Consider the following 17,860-nt stretch of genomic DNA (forward strand, 5'->3'; position numbering starts at 1 on the left):
CCTGTAGTCCCAGCTACTTGGGAGGCTGAGGCAGGAGACTCGCTTGAGCCCAGGGGTTGGAGGTTGCTGTGAGCGTGATGCCATGGCACTCTACCCAAGGGGATAGCTTGAGGCTCCGTCTCAAGAAAAAAAAAAAAAAAAGACCAGCTTGAGCAAGAGAGAGACCCATCTCTAAAAACAGACAGGCATTGTGGTGGGCGCCTGTAGTCCTAGCTACTCAGGAGGCTGAGGCAAGAAAATCACTTGAGTCCAAGAGGAGTTAGAGGTTGCTGTGAGCTATGATGCGAGAGCACTCTACAGAGGGTGACAAAGTGAGACTCTGTCTCAAAAAAAAATAAAAAGGACCATTTCATAATACTACATGTTCAGTCTACCAAGGAGAAACATAACTTTTTAAGTTTGTATGTGCCTAAGAATACAACCTCAAATATATAAAGCAAAAAATGACAGACCTAAAAGATGAAACAAAAACAAACCTATAGTCATGAGAGAAAATCTCAGTATTTCCTTTAGTATTTGAAAGAAGTAGGCAGGTAAAATTTTAGTAAGGATATTAGAGATTTAAACAATTCAGTTAGGCCAGGCACCATGGATTGTGCCTGTAATCCTAGCACTCTGGAGGCTGAGGCAGGAGAATCACTTGAACTCAGTAGTTTGACACCAACCAGAGCAAGAATGAGACCCTATCTCTACTAAAAATAGAAAATTAGCTGGACATTGTGGCAGGTACCTTATAGTCTCTGCTACTCAGGAGGCTGAAGCAGGAGGATTGCTTGAACTCAGGAGTTTGAGTTTGCTGTGAAGTAGGCAGATGCCACTGCACTCTACCCTGGGTAACAGAGTGAGACTGTCTCAAAAAAGAAAAAAATAAATAAAAATAAAGAAGGAAAAGAAACTTATTTTCAGTAATCATAAGAACAATTGCCTTCTTCTTTTTAGGAATGGCCAGATCCTCTGCTAAGATCCATACCTCAAGTGTAAATTGGTGTCCATTTTGACTGCCACTTTATAGCAGACAAGGCCAAGAGCATTATGTTAAGATGTATTTCTCACTACCTGCCTTGGAGAATCGTGTAACTAAAAATCCACGGCTGCCAACATGTATTCCACCAAGGTTGTTGCCAGAGTTAACCTGTTGTCTTAATTCTTGGGCTGGGGGGTATCCTTCCCCACCCATATATAGTCATATAAAGCATTATTGGTAGTTGTCTTAGTTCTGTCCTTAAGTGCCTAATCCTTTTTTGAAAGTTTCAGTCACTGAAGTATGTAGAAAGACGGTGGTCAGGGATCAGAACTCTGGCCTGATAAATAGCATTCGCCTGGTAGTGCAACAGATGCTTAATACCATGATTCTGATACATGCTAAACATCAAGTTAGAATATATAGTGGAGGTCTCTTTAGGAGAGAAAGCTTAGTTTGGTTTTTCTGCAACTTGAGGTATTTAAAGAGGGCAATTGGCGAATCTGTAGTAGGGACTTCCAGCAAGACTTTTTTGAGTTGGAAAACTTGCCCCAATTCTGTTGGCTGTCAGTGTTAAAGCTACCTAACTAGCATTAACTCAGCTCATCTGGATATCAGTATCAGCTATTAGAGTGGCAGGTTTTGCTAACAGTAAGCATCAGGCTTAGAAGTTATAATCATGACAGAGTAAGAGTTAGTTACCTCAATAAACTACTAAGTCTATCCATTTAAGGCCGTCAAATTTTAGGATTACAGGTGATGGGCAGAGAATAGATAAAGTCCTCCTCTCTCTCTCACCCTCTCAATATACATTTATCTTTTTCTATTATAAATATGATACTTAATTGGTTAAAAAATTTAAAAACATCATTATAGTTTTAAGGAAAGGCAGAAAGGGAAAAGTTCTCTGGCATCTAAGCTTCTAAAAATTTCTATTACTAAAAATTTGGTGTAGTGTCTGTCCAGTTTCATTATTTGAGTATATTTATTTAAACAGATAGTTTTAGAATTCCTCACAAATTGAATTACTTTATGCATTCTACTGTCCATATTGTCTGTTGAATATTTACTGTGTGCCTGAAACTGTGCCAGTTGTCTTACATGTATTTAATCTTCATATACACTGCATCTTCAAGTGGAGTTATTATCCCAATTTTATAGGAACAATCAGGGTTACACAGCTAAAGGAGTAGGGCCAGGACTTGAACTCAAATCTGATGCCAAAGTGTCTATATTCTTAACTTTATTTTCTTGTTCTGAACCTGCTGTTTTCACTTAGTGTTTTGTTTTTTTTTTTTTTACTTTTTCTCATGCAAACGTACATTCAGATATATTTTGTCTTAATGGATACAGTGTTCTATAATATTATCATCCCGTAACTTACTAGAAAATCTCCAATTAATGGCTTTTTAAAATCTATATCTCTCTTGTGCCATGTTATACTGTTCTACTGTATATTACTGTAGTTTTATGGTTTATTTTAACCATAGTAGGGCAAGTTACATTTTTTCTCTAAATTTTTTTTACTCTCAAGTAACTAATTCTGTAAAAATAATATGTTTGATTTATAATGTTCTCTATCCCTGTTATGATTTTAACTAAAATTGTGTTAAATAAACATTATAGTAGGTAGAGTGTGGATCAGCACAGTATTGATCTTTTTGAGTGGAGGTTGTAGCTGAAGCAACTTTTAGATCAGTGTCTACCTCTGGTCTAGGAGTCCAGGGGCCTAGAACATTTACTTAATTGACTGTTGAACATTTGAGTATTGGCACAGAATCACTAGCAACCATGGTTTTTTGATTTTTGCATCATGGATCCCTTTGAAAAACATTTGGAAAATATGTGCCATCTTCCGTCAAAGGCACACAACAGAGCTTTCTTTACATATGATTTTAGATGTTAAGGAACCCATGAAATCCATTTATGGATCATAGATTAATAATCTTGCTGTGGGAACTGAAGAATATCAAAGAAGCATAGGAAAGTCTAATGACTGGGTTATTATTGTGTGCAAAGAAAAGTATTTTTGTGATACATGGATTGACAGTCAGCTATTATATCCAAATATTAATAATAAAATAACAATATTAAATTTTTCTGATGAGCTAAATGAGAAGATTTTGAACAACAGCCTTGGGGATCTCCAGGCTAAACAAGGAGCATTAAGACAAATAAGCCAAAGTGTTAGGCAGAGCATGAACTTTCAAATCACTCAGACCTGAATTTGAATTTCAGCTCTGCAACTCAATAGCTATGGAAAGTTGGGCATACTCCCCAAATCTAAATACATTGTAGTTGCTATTAACAAAAACAAGAATGATCAAGAAATTAGAGCATTTCTATAAAGTTAAATGCAAAGCCATCTCAAGGGTCAAAGCAAAAGAGCAGCGTATTCAAACTGAGTTTGGATTAAGTTTCTTTGCAATTGAGGGATCATTCAGCAAAAGCTAGTTTTGTAGAATAATGAAATTAGAAGCCTGACTTGAGATTTCACAAAGAAAGTTAATATTTTCATAACTGAAATTTGAAGAAAAGGATTAGTAAATATACAGATTAGAAAAGATGTACATATGCTTTAAAGGAGCACCCAAGAAAATATATTGCTATTTTGTAGATCACTGGTATTTAATCTTTCAATAACAATAATAGCAACTACTCACATTTATAGAGGACTGCACTGAATAGTATATGCATTATCTCTTCTGATCTTCACAACAGCCTCCAGGAAGTAGATCTTATCTGCATTTTATCAATAAAGTATCAGACCTGTTAAATGGTAGACTCAAGCATTATACTGTTACCTCTCAAGTTAGTACACTCAAATAACTGCAATCTAACTGTAAAAAATTCACATAACCAGGAACTTTTGTGTATCTTAATAATATTCACAATTTATTTTGTAAATTAAGAATTTGTTAAAATTAGCAGAACAATCCAGTTTGGTACTCCTGCATATATGTTTCTATATAATAAGAGAAATGTGAACTCCTAACTTATAAATGCACCAAGGCTGAAAGTGTTATTTATATTTTTATTATATTCTAATTTGTTAAAAGTGGGTAAAATATGTATTGGAAACCCTCCCCCCCATTAACCTCATTCAATTAACTGGAACCTTTTCTTCTAATCATCATTATTAACATAGGTGTTTATACATATGAGCATCAGTCCATTGAGTATTATATCCAAACAAGCCTAAATATTTTTCTTTATCTGGTGAGAAGTTTTTCAGATAAGGAATACAACATCTTTTAATTTTTTGCTAAAATTAAAATTTGTATTTATTTAAGAAAAACATTGCACCACACTATATCTTATACTGATCATTCATATAATGTTATCTAAGAGCAGTCTATTTTAAAACTGACAGTTTTAGTAAATCTAAGGTGCCTTTTCTCAGCTGTTAAATCTTCCTAGGAATAATTAAGGGTACAGTGGATACAAAATATTTTACTTTCAGCTGTTGAAAAATTAGGTTATAATTTATAAATTCTAAAAAGATGTGAATGTGGTGGTAAGGAACACTCTCTTAGAGAACTTTATGAATTAATTCTAAATCAAATTTGAGTGTTCTAATTTGTAATATAATTTTGTGGTGTGAGAAAAAGAAAAGTAATGCCAAAATGCTTTTGTGATAAAATTTCTATGTCTAAAATAATGGTCTAGTTTATTTTTAATGAAAGAGAAATACTGAAATTCCTTCACTAGTGATCAGCACTTACTGAGGCGCTTTGGTTTTGTAAAAATGTTTATAGTTACAAAAGTATTTTTACACTTTTTATATGATTAAAATTGAATTCCTTTCCTTATTTTTGGTTTGGCTTTCTTTCGTCTACTTTTTCTTTCCTTTCTTTAATTGAAAAAACTAATGGAACCAAATATAAGATGGTACCGTTTTCTCCTTCTTTTGTATAATCTTGTTGCGTGTCTCTACATAAGCTGTTCTAGCCACTCATCATAGTAACCAGCTGGGCCATTTCACCTGCTGGAGCCATTAAAGAGGACTCTCTCCCCCTAGATTAATCCCCTCCGACATTAGTTTTTTGCACTGACAACTAGAGCAGGCATTCAGAATTTGCAGGTGGCCAGTGTGACGCACATAATTGCCTACAATTTTAGGCAATGAATAAAAATGGTCTACATTACTTGTCAAAGGTTGTATATGCAGTGCCAAGTGAGATCTATGGGAAGCCTTTTAGGGTTTAAAGAACAGTTAATAGCAAGGCTGCACAGGGCTTTTTTAATCATAATGCATTTGTAATATAGCACTTTGATCTTCTCCTTGTAGGAAATGGTGTTACATTAGCCACTTTTAAACATTTATGAGTGAAATTCAGTTATAGAAGAGTAAAAGTGATTATTCTTAAGCAGAACATGTTAGATTTCATTAAAAGTTTTCAGCTTGCCCCTTCCTTGTTAAAATCTGTGGGAAGTCCTTGCCTGGAGGGTTTCAAATCAGTATCTAAGGATATAAGGCTTTTTCCTTATTTTTCCTGTAGGTAACGCAAGATTTGGAAGGAAGGTATACTAAATATTGAGATAATTTATACAAGTGGATATTTATAGGAGAATAATTGATTAGGGGAAAGTAAAATACATCAGTGAAAATCCAAGAAATCTGTTACTAATAATTGTGTTACAATAAATTTTGAGAAATGCATATTTAAAGCATATCTATAAATTATCTTTAACAACAACAACAAAAAAAAACCAGATGACTCTCAAATATACTTCTTCTCCTCGAAGAGCTAAGTCTGACCTTTCAGACCTGAGAGCCTTTTATTAACACCTGCCTGTAAGGAGAACCTTGCCACACGCAGCTTTTAGATTCAGAACCACAAAACTGATGAGGAAAGGCTTGAAGGGTTCAGTTTGTGTCACTTGCTGTTTGCCGTTTCCATTTCACAGATGATTAATCTTTCTGTGAAGAAAGGCCAGAGAAACAAAGCACATTGGGCTCTTCCTGCAGTTACTCCTTCTGAATGCACACTAGCTTGCTAACTAAAAGGCCTTTAGATTTCCAGCAGAGAGAGATGTTCTGAAAGTGAATGCAGCTGGTTGGAGGTCACCAGAGCAGGGCTCTTGCCATTGTGTAATGGAGGCTTTGGCAGGTGGGGGGGTGGGGGGTGCGGCTAGGAGAAGTGGACAGGGAGAAGGTGTTGGCAAAAAATTAATTCAAAATAAAAAGGGTTTTGGTCAGTTGATTTAATTTTTTGGAGGGTAGATGATCAATAACAGGCTCAATTTTGTCTATTTTGTTTGTTTTTCTTTTTAAGGGAAAAAAATATAGTCTCTCTCCAGTATATCTCTAAATGTTTGTCTTACATGTGACATCAGTAGGTAATGTTGAAATGTTATTAACTCTTGTATTTAGTCTTTGGTATGATTGAATTGTCTTGAAATTTTTCAGACTGTTACTAATTTTGCTAATATTCTTCATTTTATATATTAAAATTGTAATACCACAATGTTTTATTATTATTTGGTTTTTAAATGAGATGTTGAAAAATTATTTGTGTAGTTTAGTTCCCCTTTTCATTAAGAAACTTTATTTTTAAAAAAAGAAATTTTATTTTTATTTTAGGGATTTGAAAACTTTAATAATTAGTTCTTAAATGCTTAATATTCATCCTTTATTTACTTTTTCCCCCTATCATGTATAGGATATAATGTGCAAAGTCAAATCCTGGGTTATAGATCAAAAGAAACCTGTTCGCTTCTATCATGACTGGAATGACAAAGAGGTAAGTTTAAATGTAATGCCATCTGTTACTACCTTTCATTTCTTAGAGAACAAATTAGAGTTGTCATTATTTTACACTTATCGTATCTAAACTTTTACTTCTGTTAGTGATTGCTTATTCCCTCCCACATGATAATTCATAACAACTAATCTTTTGGAAACGAGAATTAGAAAATGAAAATGCTGGTGGTGCCTGTAGCTCAGTGGATAGGGCACCAGCCACCTGCACCAGGGCTGATGGATTTGAACCCAGCCCAAGCCTGCTAAAACAACCACCACCAAAAAAAAAAAAAAAGAAGAAGAAAGAAAATGCTTACTTGTTTTAAAGCAAGTTTACTTTCAAATTACTCAATAATTTTTTCCATCTTTATTCAAGTTTTAAAAGGGGTTCTTTTCTCCATCTCCCATTTTAGATCGAAGTATTGAATAAACACTTGTTTTTGACTTCAAAACCAATGGTCTACTTGGTTAATCTTTCTGAAAAAGACTACATTAGAAAGAAAAACAAATGGTAAGTTTTTCCTCCCCAATTATACCCAGACACATCATGTCTGTACACACACACACACACGCATGCATGTTTGACTTTAATATTTTTCTCTTTTATTATTAAAAACTTTAAAATGAATGAGAACTCTTTGCCTTATGTTTTCCTTCAGAGATAAGTCTCCAAATTGATTTGCACTGAGAGAATTTAGAAAAACTGAATTAAATTAGGCAATGCTGAATCATACATATTTACTTATCAAATTTAAGTTTGTTAGATATTATTGTTTATTTCCATTGCAGAATGAGAATGAACGCGGTTGCAACAGTAGATGTTTTTAAGCTAAGAATTTCTAGTTGTGTTGATGTTATATATGACTTTAAAATATCCACGTAGGGGTGTAGCTGGGCATAAATCTTAAAATCCAAACTGAATGTTTAAGAAAAACAGCCTGTGGGAGACAGGGAGAAAGCCAAGTAGGTACCTGTTACCAACGCTTTAAAGGTATAGTAAGGTAAAAACTGTGCATTCACATGTTGCTTATCATTTTGGTTTTCTTTCACTAACAAGTCTAAAAAATCATGTGTTCGTGTACACGTGGGCATATATACATTTGGCGTGGTATTCACTTTGACTTGCCTCACTGGACTCTCAGTATTTTATACTACTGAGTCATATAAACAAATCAAAACTATCCAAAGCAAAATATCTGAATTCTCCTAAAATATTTTGTGGGTTTCTCCCTGTACTTCATTAAGTACTTAGATGCACATGGTTTCAATTTTCCATTAAAAATTCTCATTTCCATATGATATCAAAGAGTGAGAAGGCTTTAAACTGAAAAATAAACATTCATAGACTAGAAGCCAAAACAATAATTAATGTCAGATGGTTAACTCCAATAAATCATTAGAATAAATTCTGTGAAATTACTGCAACTAAAAATGCCCTGTTGATATCACTATAAGACACTTTGTGTTCCTGATAGGAAGCTAAATTTAGCCTCTTCATTGGTAATATTCTAGAAAGCATAAATTTAACATAAAAATATAGTTCAAACTGATCAGTGTCCTCCAGAAAGAAATTAACTTTAAAATAATCGATTCTTCTTTTAAATTCTTGTAAATCTGATGATTAATGTGTTAAAAATTGATACCTTTGGGAAGGAATTTTAAAATTTATTACTTGACCTGAAGTTAATAAATCTTCTCATTATAGTATGAATGGTAAGGTTTCCTGAAACAATACAGACATCAAAGTTTAAATGAAAAGGGATGAGTCAGTTTCCTTGCCCAAAGGGGCTTCTCACACCTGTATTTGGATGATTACAGGTAGAACTCCTGGCTCTAATTGTATAGTAAATACCATTTCCCAGACCCTAATGGTAGACAGACTGTTTAGGAGACGCCAGTCTGTGATTTAGCTGTCGCCAGACACCCCATGTTTTTTGTGAGACCAGTTGTGATGATGATATGGTTATAGCCAATTGAAAGTAAACTCTTGTCTAAATAGAAATTTTAATTTATAACAATGTGGAAGTATGAATGATCCCATTTTATAAAACCAAATGTTAATAAGTTTTATGTATAACTAATGCTCTGGTTTGGGGTTGGTATGCATGTGTTTTGGGGGGTGAAGTGGGGGAGGGATCCAGATCTTGTGGAAGTTAGTGTAATTGTAGCTGAAAGATCAAAGACTGGGTAACTGAGTGATGTTCCAGAAGAGAATTTACCACATAGCCATTTTCTGTACAGTTTCTGCCGCCTGCTGTTCCTATTTTCCCTCAAGCTAGCCATTGACTACCCCCTGTGCATCCCTGCTCGTAAAAAATGATTGAGGAAGTATTTGTCATGTATTTATGAGTGGGAGACATTGTGCGATAGGGAATGGCATCTACTGGAGCCAGAAAGATTGCCATTTACCTTTCATTCAGCCACTCTGCTATAGCTTTAAATCCTCTGTTTATGCAACATAGCCTTTGTATTAAAGTGCAGAACAAATTTTTATTATGAAGGATATGAACACAGGTTTTCATCACTTATAATACTGCAAACAGATGTAAATAGTTAAAATTCATTTTAACTACTAATCCTTTTAATTGTATTAGCATCTTGTTTTTTGATGATATTTACATCTAAGCTCCATTTGCATTAGTTGCTTCTTTAGCAGGAAAAAAAAGGTTTTGTTTTTTAAGATTAACATAAAACATTACAGTAGCAAATAAGACTAATGCAGGAAATAACAATACATATTTTCATGAGTTTTTTAGAGCTGGAAAACTATTTTAAACAGTCAGGAAAGAGAAAGGTTTTTGGCTGCAAGAGGAAGACTAAAACTGACATAATGTTAGTAGGTCACCATTTCAGAAATAGTGAACACTTTAATTACTAGTTAAAGTTCACTTTAAATTTAAATGGTAACATGTTATTTTTCAATCCTGGAAAAGAAGGAAGCATTTTGAAAGATAAGTCTATTGTGTTATTGAGTAGGTGTATTGACCTTTTGAAAGATGTAAAAACTGGAATGACTCCAACCCTCTACTCGCTAGTTTTAACAACACTGAATTAGTCATTTCGTTGATTTATGATTAAAGACCTAGCCCCTGAAGAAAAGCTGACGTGGCAGCCGGGTTAGCTGCAGTTGTGTTGTGATCAGATGACAGTAATCAAGATGTTAGAAGGGAATCCACAGAAACCTTTTTATTATTATTATTATTATTATTACAAATTGCTATTTCTTGAATAAATAAAACTATGTAGAAGTTTTTGTTTGGGATGAGTACTAATGATTTTTGAACACTTGATTTTTCATTTTCTAAATATGATCAGATATTTATAACTGAGATTATACTATATGCATTATTAATTTTCATTTGAGATGCCTATTGAGTCATGGTGTCAAGCAGGTACAGGACATTAGAACTGTCAAACCATTGCTTAATTGGAGGTTTAAATTTCAATCTTTGCACCTTTGCTGATCTGGTAGTAGTGTATGCCATCCAATTATGGAATCAGTAGAATAATTTTAGATGTTTTGTGTACCTAATAGCTACCAATTATGTTCCATTTTTGTTCTCGTCCCCACCTTTTTAAATTTTCCTTTATTGACATCCTTGTTAATAAAGGGTAATTATGTTTTATTGTTTATTATACTATATATCCATTTTCAACTGGAAAATATGACTAAAATGTAAGACATTGAGACTTCTATGTGTGCATGTGTGACATACATTTGCATATACCCTGGTGGGCTTATAGTCACATAGTTACATTACCTTTCAGGTAGTACACATATTATAAAAAAATCAGTTAACCTGAGTGATGAAATTTATTGAAGATAAGTAGACAAACATTTGGTAAGTCTTATAAGCTGTTGTATAATAAAGAGAAATGGGCCAGTTTCTCTAAATGAATTTTAAATAGGAAAAGTTTTTATTATTAAACCATGATTCCGTTCCTGCTTCTATATACACCTTCCTGGTTTTGCTAGTTTCCATATAATCTGTACACAAAAACTAAAAATAATTGGGAGATACTATACATTATGTGCCTGGCTTGGGGGGAATCCTAGAATAGATCTGATATTTTCTGGATTTCTTGAGCTGCTTATGAGAATTACAGCTGGTATATCTCAGCAATTATGTATGTAGGTGGAAGTGTGTATAAGATTTTTGACACATAATTTTGTCTATGTGTGTGTATATATCTGTAAAACTGTTTCTGAAAACTATTTCAGGGTCATCAATTTCTGTCAAGATTGTTCATGTAAGCTAGAAATTTAATATAGCTGTGGAAAAAATCCCTACTCTGATGAAACTTTTGAAATAGCATTATTTATACTATGAATTAGGATTCCAGCTAATATTTGGCATGAATTTTGTGGATTTCATTATTTCTTACTTCCTCTGATCAGAATATTGAAAGTTAAAAAGAATACACAAAGAAAATTGATCTTTTTATTACAAGAGATGGAAGACTGAAAGGGGGAGTGAGGAAAAGCCTTTGCCCATTTAGGAATCTCTTTTTTTCAGATGTACTTTTGTATTTGAATATATTTTTACACGTGGTATTTGTGAATTTCTGTCTGGTTTTCATTAAATGGTTTTTGGTTACTTTTAGCAATTTCATATTTTTATCAAGGGTAATGATGTACTTGTACAGTTCTGATTCTTATTATGAAAGAGATAATCACAAAAGAAAATATGTCTTTTTTTATAAACATACTGCTATTGACTTTGTGCATATTGGGAATTTCCTCTGGCCTCTTTACATTTTGCCCAATACTCTTATAGCCAATGATTTCTATTTGCTAGATGGTTCACTGAATTTAAGAAAATGATACATTTGGAAGCATCAATTGTAATCTTCATTAGCACCATGTGCTGATCTACTGATTTGTGAGTGATGTAATTTATCAAATATGTCAGACTTTTGTCTTTTTTTTTAACTAGCTGAAGAATTTGGCTCTACACAAATAGGAAAAGTTTTAGAAAATTTTTTCTAGCTTCTAGAAATTAAAAGGTTTAGGCTCTTTTAAAAAAACGAGTATTCCAGGCCGGGTATGTTGACTCTCACGCCTGTAGTCCTAGCATTCTGGGAGGCAGGGCAGGTGGGTCACCTGAGGTCAGGAGTTCAAAACCAGCCTGAGCAAGAGTGAGACCCCCCATCTGTAGTAAAAATAGAGAAATTAGCCAGGCACTGTGGCAAGTACTTGCAATCCCAGTTACTTTGGAGACTGAGGCAAGAGGATCACTTGAACCCAAGAGTTTGAGGTTGCTGTGAGCTGTGGCACACATTGCTGTGACGCCATGGCACTCTACCCAGGGTGACAAAGTGAGACTCTGTCTCAAAAAAAGAAAGAAAGAAAGTATTCCTTAGGATTCTCTCTTGTGAAATTAAAATATATTCCTTATGCATGCACACACATCTGTGATCTAGGAAATGAAATATGAAGTTTTGTGTATAGCTTACAGTGTTCTGTAAATCATGAATGATTCTTGTACATAAAGAATTTCCCTGAATTTCTACCGTCTTTGGTGAATAATTCAAGGACAATCTGCTTAAAAAATCTGTGTCTCATAGATTAGTGCTTTCTGAGTCAGATTTTGTTTCCACAGCTATCAGTTGGGATAAGCTATACTCTTGGAATAGGAGTTTGCCTACTACTTCGTGGAAGTAGAGAATTTTGAAGCTCAGAAATCTTAGGACTATTGGCAGGAGGAGACATAGGACAGTACCTTGTGCAGGGTTTAGAATGAAGCCTGACTGTAGTGCTTAGGAGTTGAATAAGGAGAAGGCTATAGAAGGCTATAGAAGGCTATAGAAAAGGAAGGGAGAGGGTGCTAATTTGAGCAATTTCAGTGTTTTGCCTAATATCTCCTGCCTGTGCAGTATAGGAGAGGAGTATTAATTTTCTCTGCCCATCCCTCCTGTGCACAAGATCTACCTTTGGAATTCATGTTGTAATTTAACTACTTGATGAGTTAAATAGACTTTTGACTGCTAGACCAAAATACAGATCATTAATAGCATTGTTTCTGTGGCTCAAGTGGCTAAAGCGCCAGCCACATACACCTAAGGTGGCAGGTTCGAATCCAGCCTGGGCCCACCAAACAACAATGACGGCTGCAACCAAAAAATAGCTGGGCATTGTGGCAGGTGCCTGTGGTTCCAGCTACTTGGGAGGCTGAGGCAGGAGACTCGTTTGAGCCCAGGAGTTGGAGGTTGCTGTGAGCTGTGATGTCACAGCACTCTACCCAGGGGGATAGCTTGAGGCTCTGTCTCAAAAAAAAAAAAAAAAAAGAATTCTAAGAAACTTTGAGAATATAGTCTATTTGTAATTAGGGAGATCTTATCCAGCAGTTTGTACTAAAAGAGTACTACTTTAGAATTTAATTTGATATACTAGTGCTGTGGTCCTTATTTGTTGCTAACTAGCTCTTTGACCTTGGGCATTTAAATTACTTAGCCTTTCATGTAGAAGACAGTCCATTCAGATTGTTCACATAAAATGTGTTCTGTATAAATAATACTTTCCACACTTAATTATCATAGCTTAAAAAAGAATTCAGTAATAAAGAAAAGATGTGTTTGTCCTTCTGAATTTGTATTCTGATATGTTCTCTTGTCTTTTCTTTCTGTTATATGAATTAGGGAACAAAATTTATTACATGTACATATATAAGTACAGCAGTGAAGTTCCCATGACAGCATGCTATCATACAACTCCATCCCCATCTCTCTCTCAGATTGGGCCCTGTAACTTCACCATTTGTAGGTTAGAGGATTTTACTGTCACGCCCTTGGCTTCCGTTAAAGTAAATCATTCTTTAATTGTTACAACATGATTTTAAAAAAAAATAGGTATTTGTTCTTTTAAAAGCTTTTTAAGGCTGGTTGCAGTGGCTCACACCTATAATCCTAGCACTCTGGGAGGCCTAGGCAGGTGGATTGCTTGAGCTCACAGGTTCAAGACCAGCCTAAGCAAGAGTGAGACCCCGTCTCTACTAAAAATAGAAAAACTGAGACAAGAGGATCACTTCAGCCCAAGTTGGAGGTTGCTGTGAGCGGTGATGCCATAGCACTCTACCCAGGGCAACAGCTTGAGACTCTGTCTCAAAAAATAAATAAATAAATAAAAACCTTTTAAAACAGTCCCATTGTGATCTCCTGTATCTCGTTTTCTCTATTTTTCAAATGGGTGTATGTGTGTGTCGCAGGTGAGGCAGGGAAAGTAAAGCATTCAAGGTGGTCATCTTCCCAACTGAGGAACTGTACACGGCATTCTCAAGGATGCAAATACCCAGTTGAAGAGCAACTTTGCTGGATGGGGTTGTAAATAAGACATGGTCTTTCCCTACTTATAATTTCCTCTCCCATATCTCAAGCCTTGTAAAATGAGTCTTTTCTGAGTCCCTCCATGTTCTTTCCCATCTTCTTCATAATAGGAAGCTGTTGGTCTGACTAGAATGAAAGTCAAGTGAAAGTAAAACCTATTCATATATTTGTATTTGCAGCTAGGGCCATTACTCAAACTATGGCACATCCTTATTCCAAATTGACCTAGAAAGCATTCTCAGTGAAAAACATTTGATTGTGAAACTCACCCTCAAAAGCCCATTTAATTCACAATATTGTAGAAATAGTATATTGGGAATTTTAGAGGAGCAAATAAATTAATAAAAAAGAAATAGTATAGGTGAGACGTAGTTTGGTATCTGAGTAGCTGACCATTTTTATCACCAATTTTTAAATTCTGCTAAAAATATGCTCTAAAATAACTGACGTATTTTGAATATCTTTCTGTTTATAAGACTGCCTAGTGTTATCTATTCAGTCTTTCTTGTGCTTCATATTGAGAAAAGAAACCAATTTCATAAAAACTGTCATTATGAGTATAAATTACAAATGTGTGTTCCTTATGAAGACTATGAGCATATTCATAGGAGGAGGTAGGTACTATATTTTCTTCAGCCTTTTTAAGCAAGTCGTCATTGACCCTTTTTTTGTGTCAAGTACCATTCTAGGCGGTGAACAGAAAACACCCTTGCTCCCATGAGGCTTACAGACTGTGGAGTAATAGGTATCCAAGAAATAAACATTTAATAAATGTCAAGAAATGATTAGGACAATGAATAAAAACAAAGCAGAGTAACGGGAGACTTTTAGTTGGGGTGGTCAGGGAAGGCCTTAAGAAGTAAGAGTCCATATCATGAGGGAATCTGAGGAAAGCTCAATCCAAGGGAGAGAGGGCAGTAGTGCAAAGGCTCTGAGGTAGCCAGGTAGAATTAAAAAGGAAAAGAGTCTTAGGAAAAGAAGCTCAAGGGGCCGTGCCTGTGGCTCACAGCAGTAGGGTACCGGCTCCATATGCCAGAGGTGGTGGGTTCAAACACAGCCCCAGCCAAAAACTGCAAAAAAAAAAGAAAAAAGCTCAAGAGAGACAAGGGTCAGTTCCTGCAGAGTTTTTTAGGCCATGGGGAAGACTTTGGATTTTAGTCGAAGTGTTAATAGGGCATTACCACTTGAAAAGAACTTAAATATTCTTCGTCAAATGCATTGCATTTAAGTAGATTTTAAACATATCCTAAATGTGTTCTAAAATTTAATTTGGGTTTTAAAAATGAACATCATTTATTTTCTAGTTCGCTATAGTTGATTTCTTACAGTCCAGAAACATTTTTCATCACTGTTTTTTGTTGTTTTATTTTTTGAGACAAAGGCTCATTTTGCCATCATCATAGTTCACAGCAGCCTAAAGCTTCTGGTCTTAAGCAATCCTCATGCCTCAAACTACTGAATAGCTAGGACTACAGGTGCACTCCAACATGCTCTGCTCATTTTTCTGATGTTTGTAAGGAGGTCTTAACTGTGTTTCTAGGCTAGTCTTGAGCTCTTGACCTGAGAAACTGTTTTGTTTTTGTTTTTTGAGACACAGTCTGTCTCGCCATGGCGCCCTAGGTAGAGTGCTATAGTGTCATCATAGTTCATAGCAACCTCAGGCTCTTGGGTTCAAGTGATCTTTTTGTCTCAGCCTCTCAGATAGCAGGGAGTACAGGTACCTGCCACAGACCTCTGGCTGGTTTTTCTGTTTTTAGTACAAATGGGATCTTGCTCTTGCTTAGGCTGGTCTTGCAATCCACTGGCCTCACCTTCCCAAAGTGCCCGGATACCTTTTAAGTTATATTTACAATTACGTAAGATTTATTTGGAATTTCGTCCTTCCTTTCCCATGCTCTTCTAGTGACTTGCCAATTCATACTGCCACTCATGAAGCACATTTAAAATGTTTCTTGACATATGATCACAAAGAAATAGATTGAACTTTATTAAGAAACAGTAATAACCTATATTTGTCTAGAGCTTTACAGTGTTTCAATTTACATTACTTTATTTGATCCTTAGATATATTCCATCATGGCCCTCATTACACTAAACCATTGACCTTGAATTGAATTTTACTGAAATAAAACATCATCATTGGATTAAGAGTTCAACATTTTAGTTTAGAAGTAGGCTTACATCAATAGAGAGAAATAAGAATTATCATCTTCAGAGATGCCTATTCAGTACTATAAATATGTGTCATTGAAGTCAAGGATAGTCATCAATGTTCCTGGGTGATAATCAGCATTTTCCTTAGAAATTCTTTTAAAAAGAATAGTACAGGGCGGCGCCTGTGGCTCAAAGGAGTAGGGCGCCGGCTCCATATGCTGGAGGTGGCGGGTTCAAACCCTGCCCTGGCCAAAAACTGCAAAAAAAAAAAGAAAGAATAGTATAGTCTGTGGGGAACATCTTTGGATTTAGGCCACTTTGAAATTTAAAGTAAAAATATCAAACAGCATCTATCCATTGGTAATCATTTTTAGCCTTTTTAAATGATGTTTTAAAAGATCTTTTCCCTCAAGCATAGCTGAATGTCTGACAGAAGGTTACTAGTACTTTTCAAACATAATTGTTTAAATTGTTATATTTTAAATTGTGCCATTTTTCTTTTGTCTGTCCTGTTTTCCCCTTTCCCCCATTTAATGTCATTGATGTAGCTTTTCCTATACCAAACCAAAAAACTAAAAGACATGCGTAGCAACCATTTATTATTTTCTGCTCTATAACAGGCACTCTGAACTTAGAAATTGCTGAGATATAGAGGAATGGGTAAAACTTCTTGCCCATTTTTATAGATAGGCAATTGGAGAGATTTTAGTTCTTATAGGAGGTGAGTGGTAGAAATAGATCCTTCTGATTTGAATGTTGTGCCTATTCCCCATGCAATGACTGATGACCAAGTGACAATACAAGATAGACATTTGTGAATTCCCAAAAATCTTTGAAAATTTACTTTAGCAACTTTAGCACTTTTCTATGTTTTATTTCAGAAAATTTTATCTCCATCAAATTATTTAGGGTTTTAGTTAATTTTAAAAAAATGTTCTCAAGATAACAGGTTTTGTGTGCTTCTTAAGATAATAAGCTTTTGTTGTGGCTGTTTTTGCCTTACAATTTTATTTGACACCTTATTGTTGAAAGACAACAATATATGTTAGCATCACATTAGCATCCATTTCTGAGCAACGCCAGGTGTAAAAAATTTTATGGAAAAAATAGTAGTGGCTGGGTGTGGTGGCTCATGCCTATAATCCCAGCACTTGGGAGGCTGGGATTGCTTGAGCGCAGGAGTTCAAGACCCGCCTGAGCAAGAGCGAGACCTTGTCTCTAAAAAAAAAAATAGCCGGGCATTGTGGTGGGCGCCTGTAGTCTCAGGTACTTGAGGGGCTATCGCAAGAGAATCGCTTAAGCCCAATAGCTTGAGGTTTCTGCAAACTGTGATACCATGGCACTCTACTGAGGGTGACAAAGTAAGACTCTGTCTCAAAAAAAAGAAAAGGAAAAAATACGCTAATTGTAAACCAAAACTAAAAATCTTACCTAATTGCCAACTCTGAAATAGTGGCACAGAATAGACCCCCAAAACAACCATAATTACAGATCAGTTTATAGACATATGTTAATATGATAAATAGAATTTGACTTTTAAAAAATATAGTAAACCAATATATAATATATAGTTCGTTAAAAATTATTCTTCGTTGCTAGGGTGAGGGAGTTGATAGGTAAATAAACAGGGAAATGAGAAGATACCATATGTTTTAGTCCATTTTCTTCTGCCTTAA

At 35.1% G+C, this 17,860-nt stretch overlaps 1 protein-coding gene across 1 annotated transcript in view; it reads left to right on the plus strand.

Moving 5' to 3' along the window:
- The window catches only part of OLA1 (Obg like ATPase 1), a 177,338-nt gene that overhangs the window by 121,718 nt on the left and 37,760 nt on the right, over nucleotides 1-17,860 (plus strand). The window contains exons 6-7 of the mRNA XM_003791508.3: nucleotides 6,628-6,708; nucleotides 7,121-7,218. Of these exons, the coding sequence (XP_003791556.1) occupies nucleotides 6,628-6,708; nucleotides 7,121-7,218 (179 nt within the window). The remainder of the gene's footprint in view (nucleotides 1-6,627; nucleotides 6,709-7,120; nucleotides 7,219-17,860) is intronic.

The sequence above is a fragment of the Otolemur garnettii genome, unplaced genomic scaffold (genome assembly GCF_000181295.1).
Source record: "Otolemur garnettii isolate 467f Iridium unplaced genomic scaffold, OtoGar3 scaffold00048, whole genome shotgun sequence".
Taxonomy (NCBI): Eukaryota; Metazoa; Chordata; class Mammalia; order Primates; family Galagidae; genus Otolemur; species Otolemur garnettii.